At 37.8% G+C, this 16,322-nt stretch overlaps 1 protein-coding gene across 6 annotated transcripts in view; it reads right to left on the reverse strand.

Moving 5' to 3' along the window:
• DPF3 (double PHD fingers 3) overlaps positions 1 to 16,322 on the reverse strand; it is a 154,613-nt gene that overhangs the window by 15,252 nt on the left and 123,039 nt on the right. For 2 of the 6 annotated variants that reach the window (XM_053980879.1, XM_053980883.1), the window contains 2 exons: positions 12,870 to 12,998; positions 9,844 to 10,076 (listed from right to left, as the gene is read on the reverse strand). The exons of 1 other annotated variant lie outside the window; for it this stretch is intronic. In XM_053980879.1, the coding sequence (XP_053836854.1) occupies positions 9,880 to 10,076; positions 12,870 to 12,998 (326 nt within the window). In that variant the 3' untranslated portion in view covers positions 9,844 to 9,879. Of the gene's footprint in view, positions 1 to 3,358; positions 3,927 to 9,843; positions 10,077 to 12,869; positions 12,999 to 16,322 lie in introns of those variants that run through there. 3 more of the 6 variants (XM_053980878.1, XM_053980880.1, XM_053980882.1) reach the window with 2 other exon arrangements.

Raw genomic sequence — 16,322 nt, forward strand, 5'->3', positions numbered from 1 at the left:
AACTGTGGCAAATGTCCAGCTTTAGTGCAGCAAACAATACAATCTTTATACAACAATTTCCAAGGGATAATGAAGGTCTTAAAAACATCAAGCCACAATTTAGACACACCCAGCCAAAGCTAAGGGCAGTAGTCATTGCTTATGTGCTCTGCTATGCATGCCTTATGTAGCTGAGGTCTTACTCATCCATATTCAACACCAGGAACGGGATGGGGTACAGAGAAGTCTATGCCATTGCTAATGAGAATTAAAAGCTTGAGTTTAGAGAGAAAGTGTTATGGGATTTCTTTATCATCTATAGGCTGATGGATTTAAATACAAGTAGGGCTCACAAATCCAAGATGCAAATGTAATCAGATTTTTTTTCTGATTGCAGGCAAAAATTTGGAATAAATCTTAAAGCAGTGCAATATTCTAGTTCAGGCCAAAGCAAATTAGCTAATGCTGTTTTCACTCCACCCAGAGAAAACAGGATTGTTCCTTGCCAGCCTTCAGCTCAGTCTCAGTCCAGGGAAACACAGCTTTGGGGGCACCCATTAATTGCTGCAATGCTGAAAGACACTTTTAGGCCCTCCTGCTGCCGTCCCTCATTCTCACTGGCAAGAGCCATTCTCCAAGCAGTAAAATAAGATCTATTTATGTCAGCATAAATATGTTCAGGAGCTTATCTGTTCAGATAATCTCTGCAAAACTAGGTTTTTTTCTTTAACATTTCTAATTCCAGGCCTATGGAATTAATTCCATTAATTCCATTTCTAATTCCAGGCCTATTTCTATTAAAAAATAGAAATTCTAAAAAAAAAAAAAAAAAAAGAAAATAAAAATAAAAAAGCACAAAAATATTCAAAGTAATAAGACTTATGTAGAGACATTCCTTGGAATCTGACAGCCTAGAACAACAGCTCTGCTGTGGTGGGACGGATCCCATTCATCTAAACCAGGTGTTGACAGACATCCATAAAGGCAAGTTTCAACATGGCTACCTTAGCTGGCTACCTTAGCAAAAATGTCTCACTCTGCACTGTGCACCATCACATTAAGGACAATGAAAAATGACAATGGATGTTAGAATGGGAGATGGCCTAGTGCACTGATGCTACAAGCAGCTTCCTTCCGTCCTTCCTCCCTCCCTCCCCCCCTCCCTGTTAATAGTTATTTATCTGCCACAAAGACACACAGTCTGTCACACAGATGTTAAGAATCAGGCAGGTAGGAGCCCATCTGTATAACAGAGCTTTATAAAAAATAACACATTAGGGAAGAGGTCACACACAGAGTTTCCTAAAAAGATAGCATCTAATCTAAAACAGTATTTCCTCTTTCTCTTTTCATTCTATACAGCCATATCATTAATCTAATACATGTAAGGGGAGAGGGAAGGTTCATGCCAGCACTGTGAAATGCAAAGGGAACCACAGCTTCCAGTTACTCCAGTGGCTGGACTGGAAACTGCACAGGTAGGGACTCTTTAAGGCAGTGTCACTAAATCTATGCAAACAGCTATCATATAGCTTAGACTCCACCTTTGACTCCAAACTACCTTAATGCAACTCTACTAATCTCATGAAGAAGGCTGTTAAAATACAAACACATTTAGGAAGATCCGCTATTATCACCAAATGATAGAAAACACTCTTATAATGAGTCCTATACACAAACACTTTTTTATTTCCTGCCTATCTTCACTACAGCAAGCAACAGGACCATTTTCTGCAGTCCAATGAATGGAGAAGGGAAAGTAAAAGAGAAAAATTAAGATAATTCTTGGTTAATGTCATGGTTCATTAGGAAATACAAAACAAAATCCAGGGACAAAAGTCATAATTCAAGGGAAACAAAATCAATAGAGGAGGAAGTTTTATTTTAAGCTTCAAAGAGAGTATTATAAACAATGGAGAGCTTAGAAAAGTAAATGTACATATATGTTACTCAGCAATGTCTTTTTAAAAGAAGATTATTTGCACTAAAAAAGACGTGGGATTGCTTTGGGAAAGTAATATTTACAGAGGAATATACAGTAGGGATGCTAGAAGCAGAACTTTTATTTGGAAGGAATATTACACAAACTGAACACAGACCCTACAGTTTTCAAATCTTCATTACAGTTGTGCGTGTTATATTTTGATGAAATGATTTTTTTTTTTTCTCTAGAGGCAGTTCCCCACTGCATCTTTAGAAAACAACAACATGAGCAAAGCAAACCCATCCTGCTAAAGAGCCCAATTAGGACACATATTGTCATTTAATTCAGTTGGAGCAGGACTACCTTACATGGTTATTTTTGACTTTATGTTTTAATCTGGGAAGAAGTAGAAGGGAAAGGGAGAAGAGTAAAAAACATCTGCTGCTACTGACACATGGAAACCTCTCAATGAGGTGAGTTTGTGTTCTAGGAGTGCAGGAAACAAAAGACAGTATCAGGTTTTCTGTCAGCTTCACCTAGTCAGCATGCATTTTGTAGACATAGTTTTTTCATTCTGAAAGCAACGTAAGCCACATTAACAAAACTGTTTTTTTCCTATCTAAACCCTGAGAGTGAATCCCAATAACTGTTGGTGTGGTTTGCCCTCAGTTTGCTTCTCCTCTGTAACAATACTCTTCTTCTAAGACACAAGGCTATCCTGCATCCCTACTAGACTGCATCACACATGGCACTGAGCAGACCTGTGCTATTCACTGCAAGCAGATGTGGCAGCCAACAAACCCCTCCTTTTTCACTGGGAAAATGCCTAACAATTCAGAATTTGGGATGAGACCATCTCTCCCTGCTGCCTCACAGGACAACTTAGGAGTACAGCTGTGGGAACTTGTATTTTTCTCCTGCATAATAACCCCTGTTGCTTATTGCAGACGTGTAGTTGCACCTATATGTTTTTCAAAGTCCACTACCACTTCAGAAAGGGCTGAAATACACAAGTTTTCTACACGTGACACCATCCTTGACAAAAAGATCCATGCCAAGAGCACCTAACATTTAGATACTTCCCTTACAACCAACTCACAATCAGCTGTGGAATTACCAAAGCAAAAAATAATATAAAAATTATCAGAGTTGTTTTCAATTCTTAAAGCCCTCTTTCAGCAGAAGTATTTCACAGAGTTGCTCAAGAGCAAACCTCTTTTACCATGCAGAAGAGACACATCAATCCTACTGGGAGAAGACAGTCCTTTGAAATAGACACAAAATCTAGTAAGAAATAAATTCAACCACTGAGCCTGGTCTTTGCTACTCCAACAGTTTTTGTGCCTAACACAGTACAGCAAAGTAGGTTTTAAGCATCTAACAGGATAATATTATTAAAGAGAAAATAAACCAGAACAATCTTCACTTACCACATCCAATTTTCAAAAAACAAAGATACCCAGCACATGTATGAATGGCTTCTTTAAAGTAAGAGAGAGAGCAGAGTTGACCTTTATTTTCATTATTTTAAAAAAGTTTTTTCCTTAAAGTAAATATTCAGTCTTTATTTTACAGTAAGTGCTTTTTAAAATTTCATGTCTTCACAAAATTGCATTTAAAATTTGAAGTAAAATGTATTTCAAACAAAAATACTGTGCAACTTCAGCACTTCTTTCTTAAATATTGAAATAAATAAAATAGTTGTCTTTTTCAGTTTGTTTGTTTTTCAGTCAGTTCTACTGTAGATCAATTCCAGTCTGACCTGGGTTTATACACACACTTAAAAGAAAGTGAAATCAAGACTTCAAAAAACTTCTTTGTATTGCACCAGCTTAGGGCATCCCCAGAACTTCTCTCAACAGTTGGTAGCCAACTTCCCACAGTCCAGACTCCTGTGCCAGATGGAACTCAGGTATGGAAGACTCAGGGCAAGGAAAGAAGTATCAAAGCATCCTGACTTCTCTCGGTCTTCTTCTGAAATGTTTTGCTTGAAGGCTGCTGGAATCCATGAGGGCAGGGCTGACTGCAGAGGGAAAGGCAATACAAAGTAAAACTAAACAAACTCAAGCAGACAAAAAAAGCACGTGTTCAGAAAAAAAAAAGAAAAACAGAAACAGCACAAACCAAGCTTCCAACATTGCTTGCATTCTAGTTCCTTGAAAATATAGCTCAATAGACTCAGTTTCAACTGACTGTGGAAGCCATAAATGAACAAAAAGCAAACAAATAGGATAAGAAAAAGCATATCGAAAAGAAAGGCACTGCACACTGTCAATCTTTCTTACTGGGAACATTATTAAATAACCTTCATCATTCAGCTTAGATATCTGTCTCTTCAGTAGAGGTTAAGACCTTTGCTTGCAAAATCCTGCTCTAATTACCTTCCTCTATTACTAATTATTTGTAGGGAGCCACAAGCATATACAGCATGGCACAAAAGACATTTTCAGAAGTCTAAATGATACACGTGGGGTGGCAGCAATGCAATAACTTCTGGAAAGAATGAAAAATTTCATTTTTCATTGCATTTATTCCATGAATCGACTAAGTTACATACTGCTAAGATGCTGAGCAGGATTAGATAACAAATAAAATCGTGTCTTTATTTCCACAAAATGCAAGTGCCTCTTCCCACATCTCTCATATCAGTTCTAGACTAAATGAAGGTCCAAAATCTTAGGAGCTGCCAGACACCAAAAGAAGAAGTCAAAAATATGAACTGGCAGCATCCATTTAACAGAGCTATCAGGCCTGGAAATCCCAAGAGCTGAGTTTTTTCCTAAATGTTATTGCAACTTGTCTACTCTGAAATTGGCAACTTAGTATTCATGGAAGTACAGACAGGGCCATCAAAATAGTTCTGACTCAATTTCAGTATTCTATGGTATTTATACGGGTTGGGGTTTTTTTTTCAACTGGTAGGTATCTGGCAATGAGAACAAAGAATGGTAGGGTTTGTTGTAATGGCTTAGTCAGCAAAAACTCATCCCAGCTGAATTTCTGCACTGAGAGGTTTGTCAAAACAACCCCATGTGAGCGTGAATTCATGCATGTGCCTCATACTTTACTTATAGCTACAAATTTCATATAAATAAGAAAAAAAAAAAGAAAAGAGAGAATATGAAATGAGTGTTTATTGGAAACATCTTAATATGTAGCAGCACAAAACACACTGGGCCTATTTTGCAGTTTTTATTATAAGATGACTCCCAGTGGGGTCAATACAATGTTTGCTTGAGGATTTGATTCAGTAAAACTGCTTGCCATCGGGAAGAGGCAAATTGCATGAAGAGCCAGGCTTTGAAAACTCCATAGTTTTATGGTATTTGAACTATTATTTTAGGGCCCATCTCAAAATATCACTGCAAGAATTAACCAAAGAAAGGCAAAGGAGGCATGAGAGAACAGAGTGGTGCCCCAGCACTCTCCGGACTCTGACTCTCTGGGTGCAGTTCTTGTTTGCTCCCTGCATCAGCAGGGAGCAAACTGAGTCTCTGTCTTCAATCAAGAGCCTAAGCTGAAGTCTGTAACATGGCAAACTGGAACTCAAAATGAATAACTAATGTAAAAGCTCAAAGGCAAAACAATGTGGGGAGGGGACTCTAATAACACATTCTGCTGAAACAAATGGCCATCTCAAAGCTTGTCTACACCATCCCAGCAAGCGTATTAACAGAGAGGTTTCATTCAATAAAAGCAATAGCTAAGAAAGCCCAGTTGTAATCCTTCTGAAGTCAGTGGTAAAGTTCTCTCTGGCCCTTGTTTCAGCAGCCTAGGCTCACCATTTATGACCTTACCACTTACATACGATGTTATTCCAAGCACCATTCAAGAAATAAATATACAACCCACAAAACTGGGGAGTGTCTGAATGAAGAGAAGAGATGCAAGGTGAAGCAAGTCAGATTTCAGTTCCATTCCTCTTCTACCACATCCTTGTTTCTCCTTTTACTTTTTAACTTCTATGCTAGAAAATTCGCTTAAAATTTTCTCAATGTATACTATCATGCTTGAAATCTTATACTGTTTTTGTGGAAGAGCTGAACTCTGTCCCTGCTGAAATTTCAACTAATTAAATGCCTCAAAAGGGAATAGGCTAAGGATCAGTGCTCACTCCACATAGCCTTTCTTCTCCCTTATCAGCTGCTTAAGCAGCATGCCACTTCCTTTATTCTCCTGCTCACATCTGTAAATCAGAGTTAGCAGAGGAAGACTCCAGAAACTATGTGTGTTTTCTAAGATCCTTTAGGATGAAGCAGTGGAAAGGTGCCTGAGGAGACAGCTTATATGACTTAACATAGAAAAGTCTGCATTAAGGGCCTGAAATGAAACACCCCTTTATTCACGTTTCACATTGGGGTTGTCTTATTTTGGTATGTGGTTTGTTGGGAACATGTGTTTCAGGAGAATCTTTGGAAGGCCTTGTGTCAACCTTCCTGTAATAAGAAGGACATCTCTGGAGGAGAACTGGAATAGCCAGGGTTATGATTAGTTGAAGGGCTACACCTTTGAAGAATTTATGAAGAACAGAAAGTTTTATTGAACTGCTGAAATCACTGGGGAATAAAGAACATCACAATTCATTCTGAATTCAAAGATAAATGTTTAGTTACAAAACAGAATTCACACTGCAAACTTTTTTTATGCCTCCCTAGTTTGGTTTGGGACCTACGTGCCCTTTAAGATACAATTGATATTGTGCAGTTCTCTCATTTCTGAGTTGGTTATGGCTAGTGTCAATCTCCTTTTTTTTTTTTTTTTGATTGCACTTATGAAACATTCTCCTATATATTTTCTGCCTCATTAACATTGTCATCTTCCCCTCATGAGAGGGTCTTGTGTAGCAGCCCCTTTGCTTTGCTTTCATCTTCCTTCAACTCAGGAACTACCAACCTTCTTTCTTTGTTCCCAGCCTTCACTCCAGCACTACATATCCTGAGAATATTTCATTTCCATATTATCACTCCATGCCATATTCACTATTAACTCAACTTACAATCTAGCTTAAACAAGTACTCTTTTAGTTTCCAACTCTACATCCTAATTTCCTAATTTCCTCGCTATGATCAATGCCTTCCTATGGTCAGCACAACACTGCTCATCTTGCTGGACTAAACTCATGTGGGTTATGTCAATCTCATAAGGGATCTTGAGGAACCCAAGAACTACTCTCACTACATAAAAGTGAATTAATTTTATCTCACTTGGTTTTTTAGGACTATATTGAATGAGTGAACACCCATATACACATTAATGATATAAATAACTGTGAGGATATTTTCTACGCTATCTGAAGATGTCAGCTGGCAATTTTTATGCACTCCGTGAGCTTTGTGGCTTCTTTCTGAGGGTACTGTGCTACCCAGTTGTCACAAAGATGGGTGGTTTGGTTGCAAGAGGATTAAGACTCTATGCATTGTTATAGTAACTGCATTTGTGAAACTAATTCAAGACTTAATGAATTGTGGGCATCTGATTATTGTTTGTATTCCAAAAGAGCCCACAATGCGTTAGGCATGGTTCACAAAAGACAGTGTTAAGGACTCCACTTGGAAAAACTCCATTTAGAGTATGCCTGTTCTGCAGTTTATACAGTGATGGGAGTTCTTCAGAAAGATGTACTTGGGTAGGTTTCAGCTACCTAGTTCAGGTGCTGCAAGGACTGAGCTTTAGTAAATAGAGAAGAGTAGCAAAACATTATCAATTTGTCTGGCACTGTTTCGGAGGAAAAAAAGGACTGGTTGTGGAAGAAATGAATGTTTCTATCAGTTAAAGTATACTTCTCATTGACAGCATTATGTCAAAATATAATTGATTTGACACTTGATTGATTATAATAAATCAGGAGTAACACAATAGCAACAGAAAAGAATTATCAAAATGGGGAAAACAAGCTTAAACAAGGCTCTCTCTTGACAAGCGTGCATGGCTCTGGCATGCACTGTCCTTTGATGTACACACAGAGAGGTATTTGTAATGTTTTCTAACAGCATCCTGAAGGCGGATTATTAATGTAATCTAGACATCAGTTAGTTTATAGTCTGGATTTATGCCTGTATACCTAAAAGAAGAACTTGGCCACTGCTCATTCCATGTCTAAAGAGAGCAATAAAAAAACCAAGAGACTGAATTGTTTCTCTTTTTTCTACAAAGTTGGAAGGTGGTGGAGGGAGTTGCAATTACTCTCACAGACAGACTACCCTAGCAAAGAAGCAGGAAAACTGGAGTCCATTTCGTCTGGCTTGTTTCATTGTACATATCCAAATTCCTTCTTGAAAGGCTAAGATTTTTACTCTGGTATCAATAACACACACCTACAGTTTAAGGATTAGGCACTGTCCAGAGAAATGTCTCTTTTGCCTTTGCTCTAAATCAGGTCATGATTTCACCCTGTTTGCATTATGTACATCAGTAAAAATAGGTCTTTAGAACTTAGCCATGCCCCTGCCCCAGGGAGAGTTTTGCCTGCACTAAAACAACGAAACATAACTAGGCACTGACTCCTTTTGCATCACTTCTGACTGTACGCAAGTCTGGATCCTGCTCTCACAAAACTTCCATTAGTTTCACCAGGGGCATGAATGTGGCACATACATATAATACAATTTAATCCATGGGGCTTGCTGCTACAACAAAGCTCAGTCAGGGGTTTGCTGAAAAGCCAGGGCAAGAAATTTCACAATTGATTGAAAGACATTTCAGCTCGGACATACCTTTCGAATCCTGCTGCGTGTTTCCTCCTTTCTGGGAAAGTTGCTTGGAAGGGAGTCACTCTCTTCTCCATTGCCCTTGGAAATTTAGTTAGTATTGCTTTGGTTTATTTCAAAAGAAGCCATTAAAAAGCAAATAAAGTGTCTCGTGAGACACTACAGAGAGAAAAAACAGGGCAACACAGGAAAAAATGCTGTGAATTGAAATTTAAAAATGGAAAGAAAAATATAGGTGAGGTATTTTTCCATGTAATTTCTTCCAGGATTCTGCTCCTCCATTTGTTTTTTCTGTGATGTCTATGACTTGCCATTCATATTCCATCCCTATGCTTGGAAATTGCTGTCCATCAAGTGAAAGGTGAAGGAAAAGAAAAAAAAAAGTAGAACGGTGTGGGGAAGACATGAAGGGATGCAGGGAGGAGATTTATTGAGTGTAAAGGTGTCCAAAGGAGATGGAAATGTGTTCCCCAAGGCCATGGTCTTCGATGGTGCTGCTTGTATTTTCAGGCTGTAGCATAGCAGATGTATGAGAAGAGCCAGACTTCACATGCTACAGTAAGTGCAAAATCTCAAAATGTAGATGCCATCACATCAAGGGTTTCTTTGTCCCCTGACAGAGTCCACCCACAGTGGTTCTCTAGAAACAGTTCTATTATCAAGCAGACATCCATTGCTTTTTTGTTGGTTTTTTTTTCTATTTTTTTATTTAAAAAGTAGTTTTTCTAATAATACATAGAATATATAAATAATAATAATAATTAAAAAAAACTATTTGGGTTTACTTTCTGTTCTCCAACCCATCTGTATTTTTTGTGGTTTGCTGATATATATATTAAAAGACAAGAAAATCAACTCTGCTCACTATTAAAAAAAATATTAAATCCACTTTTTATGCTTTTTATGTTTCAAAAGAGAAAGAGAAGGAGGGGAGATGTGATAAAACCAAATTAAAATAAAAAAGAAAAAAGAAAAAGAAAAAAAGAAAACAGGAGAATCAAAAACCTTCTGTCTCTTCAAAGTAGTTGTCAAGAGATTTAAATGCTTGTGCTTTCAGTGTACACCCCACAGGGAAAACATAACAAAAAAAAAAAAAAAAAAAGGGGGGGAGGAGGAAAAAACCAACCAACCAAAAACCCAAGAGGACCTAAAATCAAAAAAAAAAAAAAACAAAAAAAACCAAAAAAAAAACCAACCAAAAAATGTAATAATCTTAGTAGTGAAAAGGACAGCTCAGAGTTTCAGAGTTTCTGTGTCTTTTTAGTTATTTTAGCAGCCGCCCTTTTTGTCTGCAGAGGGAGACCTGCCACCACAGCCACCTCCTCGGCTCAAGAGAGGCTCTTCTGCATCGTCCTCGTCAAAGCCATGAAAGGTCGAGGTGTCGCTTTCTGACGTGGAACCGAACAAGTCCTCCGTAGTGCGTGCTGGCGCTGCTTCGTCCCTCCTGCCTTCTCTTCCCAAATGAGCTGACATGTATGATGAATATATCAGCACATGGGTTAAGCAACAGGCATCATCATTTTTTTCATCATTTTCACTATCATTAAGCAAGTCAGACTATCAAGCTCATAGGTGTGCGCTTGTATGCGCCCGCGCACCCCAACAACACAGCATAGGTAGAACTGTGGTAAGAAAAATAACAAAGGATCAGTTTCTCTTTCCAAGAAAAAAAGTCTACAAACACCACAGGTGCCCATAGCTATAGCAGCGAAAGGGTTAATCATGTTTTCCTCTCTTCAAAAGACAGTAGAATATTTCCTCATGATTACTTAGATAAATTTTAAAATATTTTTAGACCATGTAAGCAATGAGACACTGTTAGCTCTAAGCACAATGGCATCAACAGTCACAAATTTTCTGCTATAGAAAGGTAAGCCACTAGATACCTCATCAACCTCAGGACTATTTTTTATCCCCATTTTTCACCTGATCCTAAAGAACCTCCTCTGCAGACAAAATTAAATACATTTTGAAGACTAAGTGAAAGTAACCTAAATCAATACTTTAATACAAATTTCATGGCACATCCTTCAAAAATAAAAAAAACCCCAAAACTAATATATACAGTTCAACAACTAAAACAACTGAGAAGTAACCCATCTTGGGAAACACTGGAAAGTTCAAATTTGTGTGAGTCAATCCAACTTTCAAGATGGAACAGGAAATTCTCCACACAATACCAATAACAGCAACAACAACCATAAGAAGACTCCTAAAAAAAGAAGTCAAATACTGAAATCTGTGAAATTGAGGTTTGTTTTCTCTCTCAGACAAACTTTTCATGTGATTAATAGTATGACCTTCAAATTCCCTCTTTAGGGATGGTAGAGAAAAAGGTATCTCTTGTGCCCCAGCAAAACTGAAGTGTGAGATTTTAGGGAACAGCTATTTCATTTTTCACAAACAGTAGCATGGTATTAAGCAACCAACTGTTGGGTCCCTGCTCCAGCTACAGGAATCAGCCATAAAACAAGTACACTGCATTGCTTGAGACAGAAAGAAGTAAATCCTGTTCACAAAAAAGAAAATGGATATAACAAAATAATTGGCAGATAAACCATATTGTAGAAATGTGATTTTACTGACTTTGTGAACAGAAGAAGCAATATAATTTCCATGACCTCTCTTTCAGTGTAATGAAAATATTCTCCATCATTATAAAAGAGAAAGATGGCAGACACCAAAAAGGTTTCATTGTTTTAGTTTAGAGATTAGTGTGTGGTTATACCTTAATCACTTTCATCACACATCAGTCACAGCATTGCAAACCCTATGAATGACCCAAGTGGATCAGAATTTGTACAAGGATAGGATTTAATGGAACTTATTTGACACAGTTTAGGCTACAGGCTGATCTACTTGTTCTATCACACTAAGGAATCAAGGGAATTAATGTACTTGTGTTGCATTCTGATATAACCACCATAGCAATGTCTAAGTAGCAATAAAATATGGTTCCATCTCACTGTGCCATATCAGGACAATGCTGAAATTAGTTATACTGAAATATAACAATCAAGGCAAAGGGCAATAATCTTCCAAGATGGCACCACAGACCCCATGGACTTTCCCCTTCAGTTATGAGAAGCAATCACATGTACACTAAAAGGTCCATGTCTCTGACTGCACAGCATTCATAAGGATGCCCCTGGAGAAAACCAAAGGAGTTGCCATTGATCCTCTCGTGACCAGTATCATTTCAGAATGTTTTCAGAGGTCACAACAACTGCAGAAGGCAATTTCAGAGTCTAATCATTCTCCCATTGAACATGGTAACAGGCTTACTATAAATTTCAGCAGGAGCATAAAAAGGCCATTTCCTTGGCAAGAGAACATTCCACATCACATTTCAGTCATGAAGCAACAGACATCTTTCAGTGACTACAGTATAGAAGGAGCAGCATTCATACTGAATTTCAAGGCCTCCTTGGTTTTCAGATTTCTATATGACCATCTTATTACCACTAGGATCACCACAAAACAAAAATATCACAAGTGGAAACTTGGACCAATTCTGGAACATTCAGTTGTTAAAGGTCTCCCAATCCCTCTACCACCACCACTACCTCCTAGGTAAACTACAAATAACTGTTCAGCTGGTATAAAATTAAAAAAAAAAAAAAAGGAAAAAAAAAGTAAGAAAGGAAGAAAACAACAGCTCAGAAACAAAGACAACTCAAAATGGGAAAAACAAAATTGCCTATATTTAAAAAAAAGAAGGGAAGAAAAGGGAGAAATAAAAACCTCTTTAAACAAAACTAATGATAGTCATCTTGTAAGAGGATAATTCTAGACAGCTAGCCCCATACCTACCCTGTAATTTTGTCCCTCTTTTTTGCATGAAGAAATGCATGAAATGTGTAATCAATGGGAATGCTTGTCATGCAACTTTCATAAATCTTTTAAGTAATTTATAGCTGTAATTACAGCATTTAAAGACAGAGACCATTCTGTAAAATTGCCATAAGATTTTCTCCTTCCACGTGAAGAACAACTAGTACATGTACCAATGTTCCCAAAAGCCAATAAATAAACTAAAGCTTCATTATTTCATAAGACCCCATTAGCTTAAATATGTGAATCCAACAATGGGGTTTATAATATAAAATTTTTCAGTCATCCTTTCCCACAAACACAGAGGTAAGATTCCACCTTCTATCCCTTCCCAAATTTGCTGCCTTTCTTCAAAATGTTCAGAAGGTGCAAAAACCAAATCACATAAATGCCTTTGTACAAGAAAGATGCAAGGAGTCACCTACCAGAGCGCCCACAGTCTGAGCATGATACAAGTTCCTCAGGCCGGCCACTTTTTTTGTTCATATTGGAGCCTCCGAGGCAGAAGTCACAGTAGTTATTGGGAATGATGACCCCGTCTGGTCCTTTCTGGGCTGTAGTTGGGTTAGAAATCGGATTTACTACAAGAGCGTTCACTTGGACGTTTGCCCCTTATCCTTGATATGGTGCTAGCTTAGTGAGTTTGCAGGCCACAGTCTTCCCAAAACATTGTCAATCAGAACAAAAAGTGAACTGCATAAACCATCTCCATTTTGAATACACTCTGGGTTGTATCTATTTTGCCTGAAATGCCCTTTACTATTTCCTTTATAATCCCAGCCAGGCTGCTCCCTCTCAAGGACATGCTTCCAGATATGCCTTTGCAGTTCAGGGACTTGTTACATTCAGGTATAGAGACAATCCCTAAAGGCAGGATAAGACCTATGCTGACAGTAAGCCAAACTTGGTTTTTCAGGCAGCAGTCATCATCATAATCCCACAAAATACAAATTCATAAAGGAAAAATGCAGTCTCCAAAACTCAAAAGTCAACGGTGGAAAGATGGGGGGATAGGTACCCTTAGTGGTTTTATTTCAAGTAGCTTCTTAGGGGACTACATCTCTAAGCAGCAGGGTGTCTTTAGCCAGAAGGTTGGTTCAAAAGCTCCTGAAAATTCACAGCCAAAGCCATTTGGGGATGTTTCACCCAAGACTCAAGCCCCCCTGCAGCAGTCATGTTCCCTGGGATGACCAGGAAGGGTCCAACACTACTCCAGCACCCAGCACAGGCTCAGAGTGAGCCTGGGGCAGACATCCCAACCAGCAGAGTTAAAAACCTTTTTCAGCCAAGAAAAAAAGGAGCAAGATTATATTATTATTTTCCAGCTAGGAATACTTGGAAAGGAGCAGACACACACTGATCTTAAGTAGAGGAGGATGCAGATCCCTTAGGAAGAAGAGAAGGGCAGAGGTCTTCTGCATTCCTCTTAGTTGAGCAGAACAGCAATGTTCTTTTTTTCTTGCTCACAACTGCCATTCCCCTCCTCTGCTCTCCAGAGAAGGAAAACATCTTCCTGTACACTCTAACTATGAACTGGGGAAGGGAGTGGAGGTAATGGTTGGTCTTTGTTTCTTCTCTTTGAACATTAAAAATCCAGCTATATGCCAGTAGGTATACCTGGCCTAAGCCTACTGCATAAAGAACTTTACAAATGAGAAAATGAAGAACTTTAAACTGTACCATCTCGATTCAATTATCTTTTTAATGCATATTTTGTAACTCAAAGATTTTAAACAGATGTTTTAACAGCCTTTATTAACAGTCTTTTTGTCCACATTCAAATTTCCCCCAAAGAACAATGACATTCTAAAGGGCTTCTGGTAGCAGTCCAAGACATACACTTAAAATTAAAATTTCCTCCAAGCTCAATCTGCTTTTCTGGTTTGGGTGCATCTAGTTATTCATTTATTTCCAGATGTTGATCAGCTGAACTTTTGGAGATTGGAACTGAAAGATTCCAGGTAAAGTGAAATTAAGAAGAAAATTAAAACCCATAAGGCTGCAAATATATCACTATCTTCCTCTGTGGTCATGGAGATCCTGACAGTATTTATTAAACAATGGACTTTGCTCTGAAATGATCCTGGTTGACAGATTCCCAACTCGCTCAAAAAAAAAGAGAGAAGTTCCCAGTGTTAGATTAGCATTTTGTCTGTTCCAGGAAGGCATTTAATACATGCTTGCAAGATAAGCAAAAAAAGAACAGAAACCAGGTGGAAGTCTATCACACCGGCTCATTTTAAGAGCCGTAACAAAATGATCATAAAGTTGCTGCTGGTCCATATTTTGTGTATAAAAAACAGACCTCCCTAGCATTTATATTTCCCACTGCAGCCCCATTTTGAAAAAGTTAAGTAATTACCTCTTTATATTATTCTGCATCTACAGACAGGCCACGTGCAACGCAAACTCACCAACCTCAAAATTCAGTGACTTTTTTTGTTGTTGTCCTTTATTAAATTATTTCACCTTTCATTCAAGTTTCTTAAAGTGCCTTACAGATATGAAGATCCTATTATTAACCTTCAGTGAGGTCAAAAGCCTCTTTTGCCATTGATTCTAACCAAAGTGTTCTGGACCCTAATTAAATCTCATGGTGAGGTTGTGTTGCATTTTAAAGCTGAAAGGCTTAGAGGTAGAGTGGTAAACTGGCTTATCCTCAAACACATAAAAATCCTATGGCAAGGCCACAAATAAAAACAAGCAGTCAGGGTGCCAGCCAGCAGACTTAGGAAAGAGCTCCACTTCTACTACTACTCATAATGGTGTAATTAACACTCTGTATATACTGACTTAAATTTTTTCAACATGGATTATGACCATAAGATCCACTGACTGTCAAATTAGAAATGGGACAGGGGGACTCAAAAATACATACACTGATCAATTCATTTGCAGTGTGTGAGAGAGGTGGAGGGTACTTGCTGAGTATGATAAAGCTGAAGGGATTCTCCCAGACCACTGGAAAGGGAATAAACATTGGATTGGATCACTCTTCTCTTATTCTTTCTTCTCTTTCTTTTCCTTTTTTTCCCTTTCTTTTCTTCCTTGTTTTCTTCCAACTTATTTAATTTTTAATGTGATGTCTGTGTGCTCACTTATTAACCTGGCTCGGTAGAGTGTGATAGAGATATCAGGCCTGAAAAATCATAGACAGATGAGAAGTTCCTGAAGTTACATTAATGATATCTTAAATGATGTATCTCTAGAGCCAAACAAGCTCTAACAAGTGTTATTCTCTTCAATGTTTTGGGTTTTTTTGTTTTGGGTTTTTTGTTGGTTTTTTTTTTGTGTTTTTTTTGTTTTTTTTTTTTGTTTGTTTGTTTGTTTGGTTTTTTTTTTTTGTTTGTTTGTTTTTTGTTCTAACAGGTGCAAAAACTAGAACCAAACCTGACTTAAGCTTATTTTCTTGATCAGTACCATACAGTGAATTAAGTCACAGACTGAATCACAGAAGGTTTGAGAATAAAGAAATTTTCAGATGGCAGAGTTCTTACTTTCAAAGGAACTTTTTTTGCATATATCCTCAGAGTTTCTAGTTCTATTTTACTGTCATTAGCAAATGATGAAGGAATTAGGAAACAAAGGAAAAATAGCAAGATTTAATGTGCAATCTTCATGAATAGGCTATCATGCAGAAAAAGCCCAACCTTAATCTCACCCCTAAATCAATAAAACTATGGATTCACTAGAAAAAACAATCCATTTCCTTTGGGATAATGTTGCTGTTTTTCATTTGAGATATAGTAATTAACTTGGTATTCACTTTTTGCATAAGGTGATCAACAAATAGAAGGTGCAAGTTTAAGCCAAACAGCTCAACTAGCAAGAATCAACTCCCTAGCAGAGAGTTGACTCATTTATATCAGGTGACTGCT

Source organism: Vidua macroura, chromosome 6 (genome assembly GCF_024509145.1).
Source record: "Vidua macroura isolate BioBank_ID:100142 chromosome 6, ASM2450914v1, whole genome shotgun sequence".
In the NCBI taxonomy this organism is placed as follows: domain Eukaryota; kingdom Metazoa; phylum Chordata; class Aves; order Passeriformes; family Viduidae; genus Vidua; species Vidua macroura.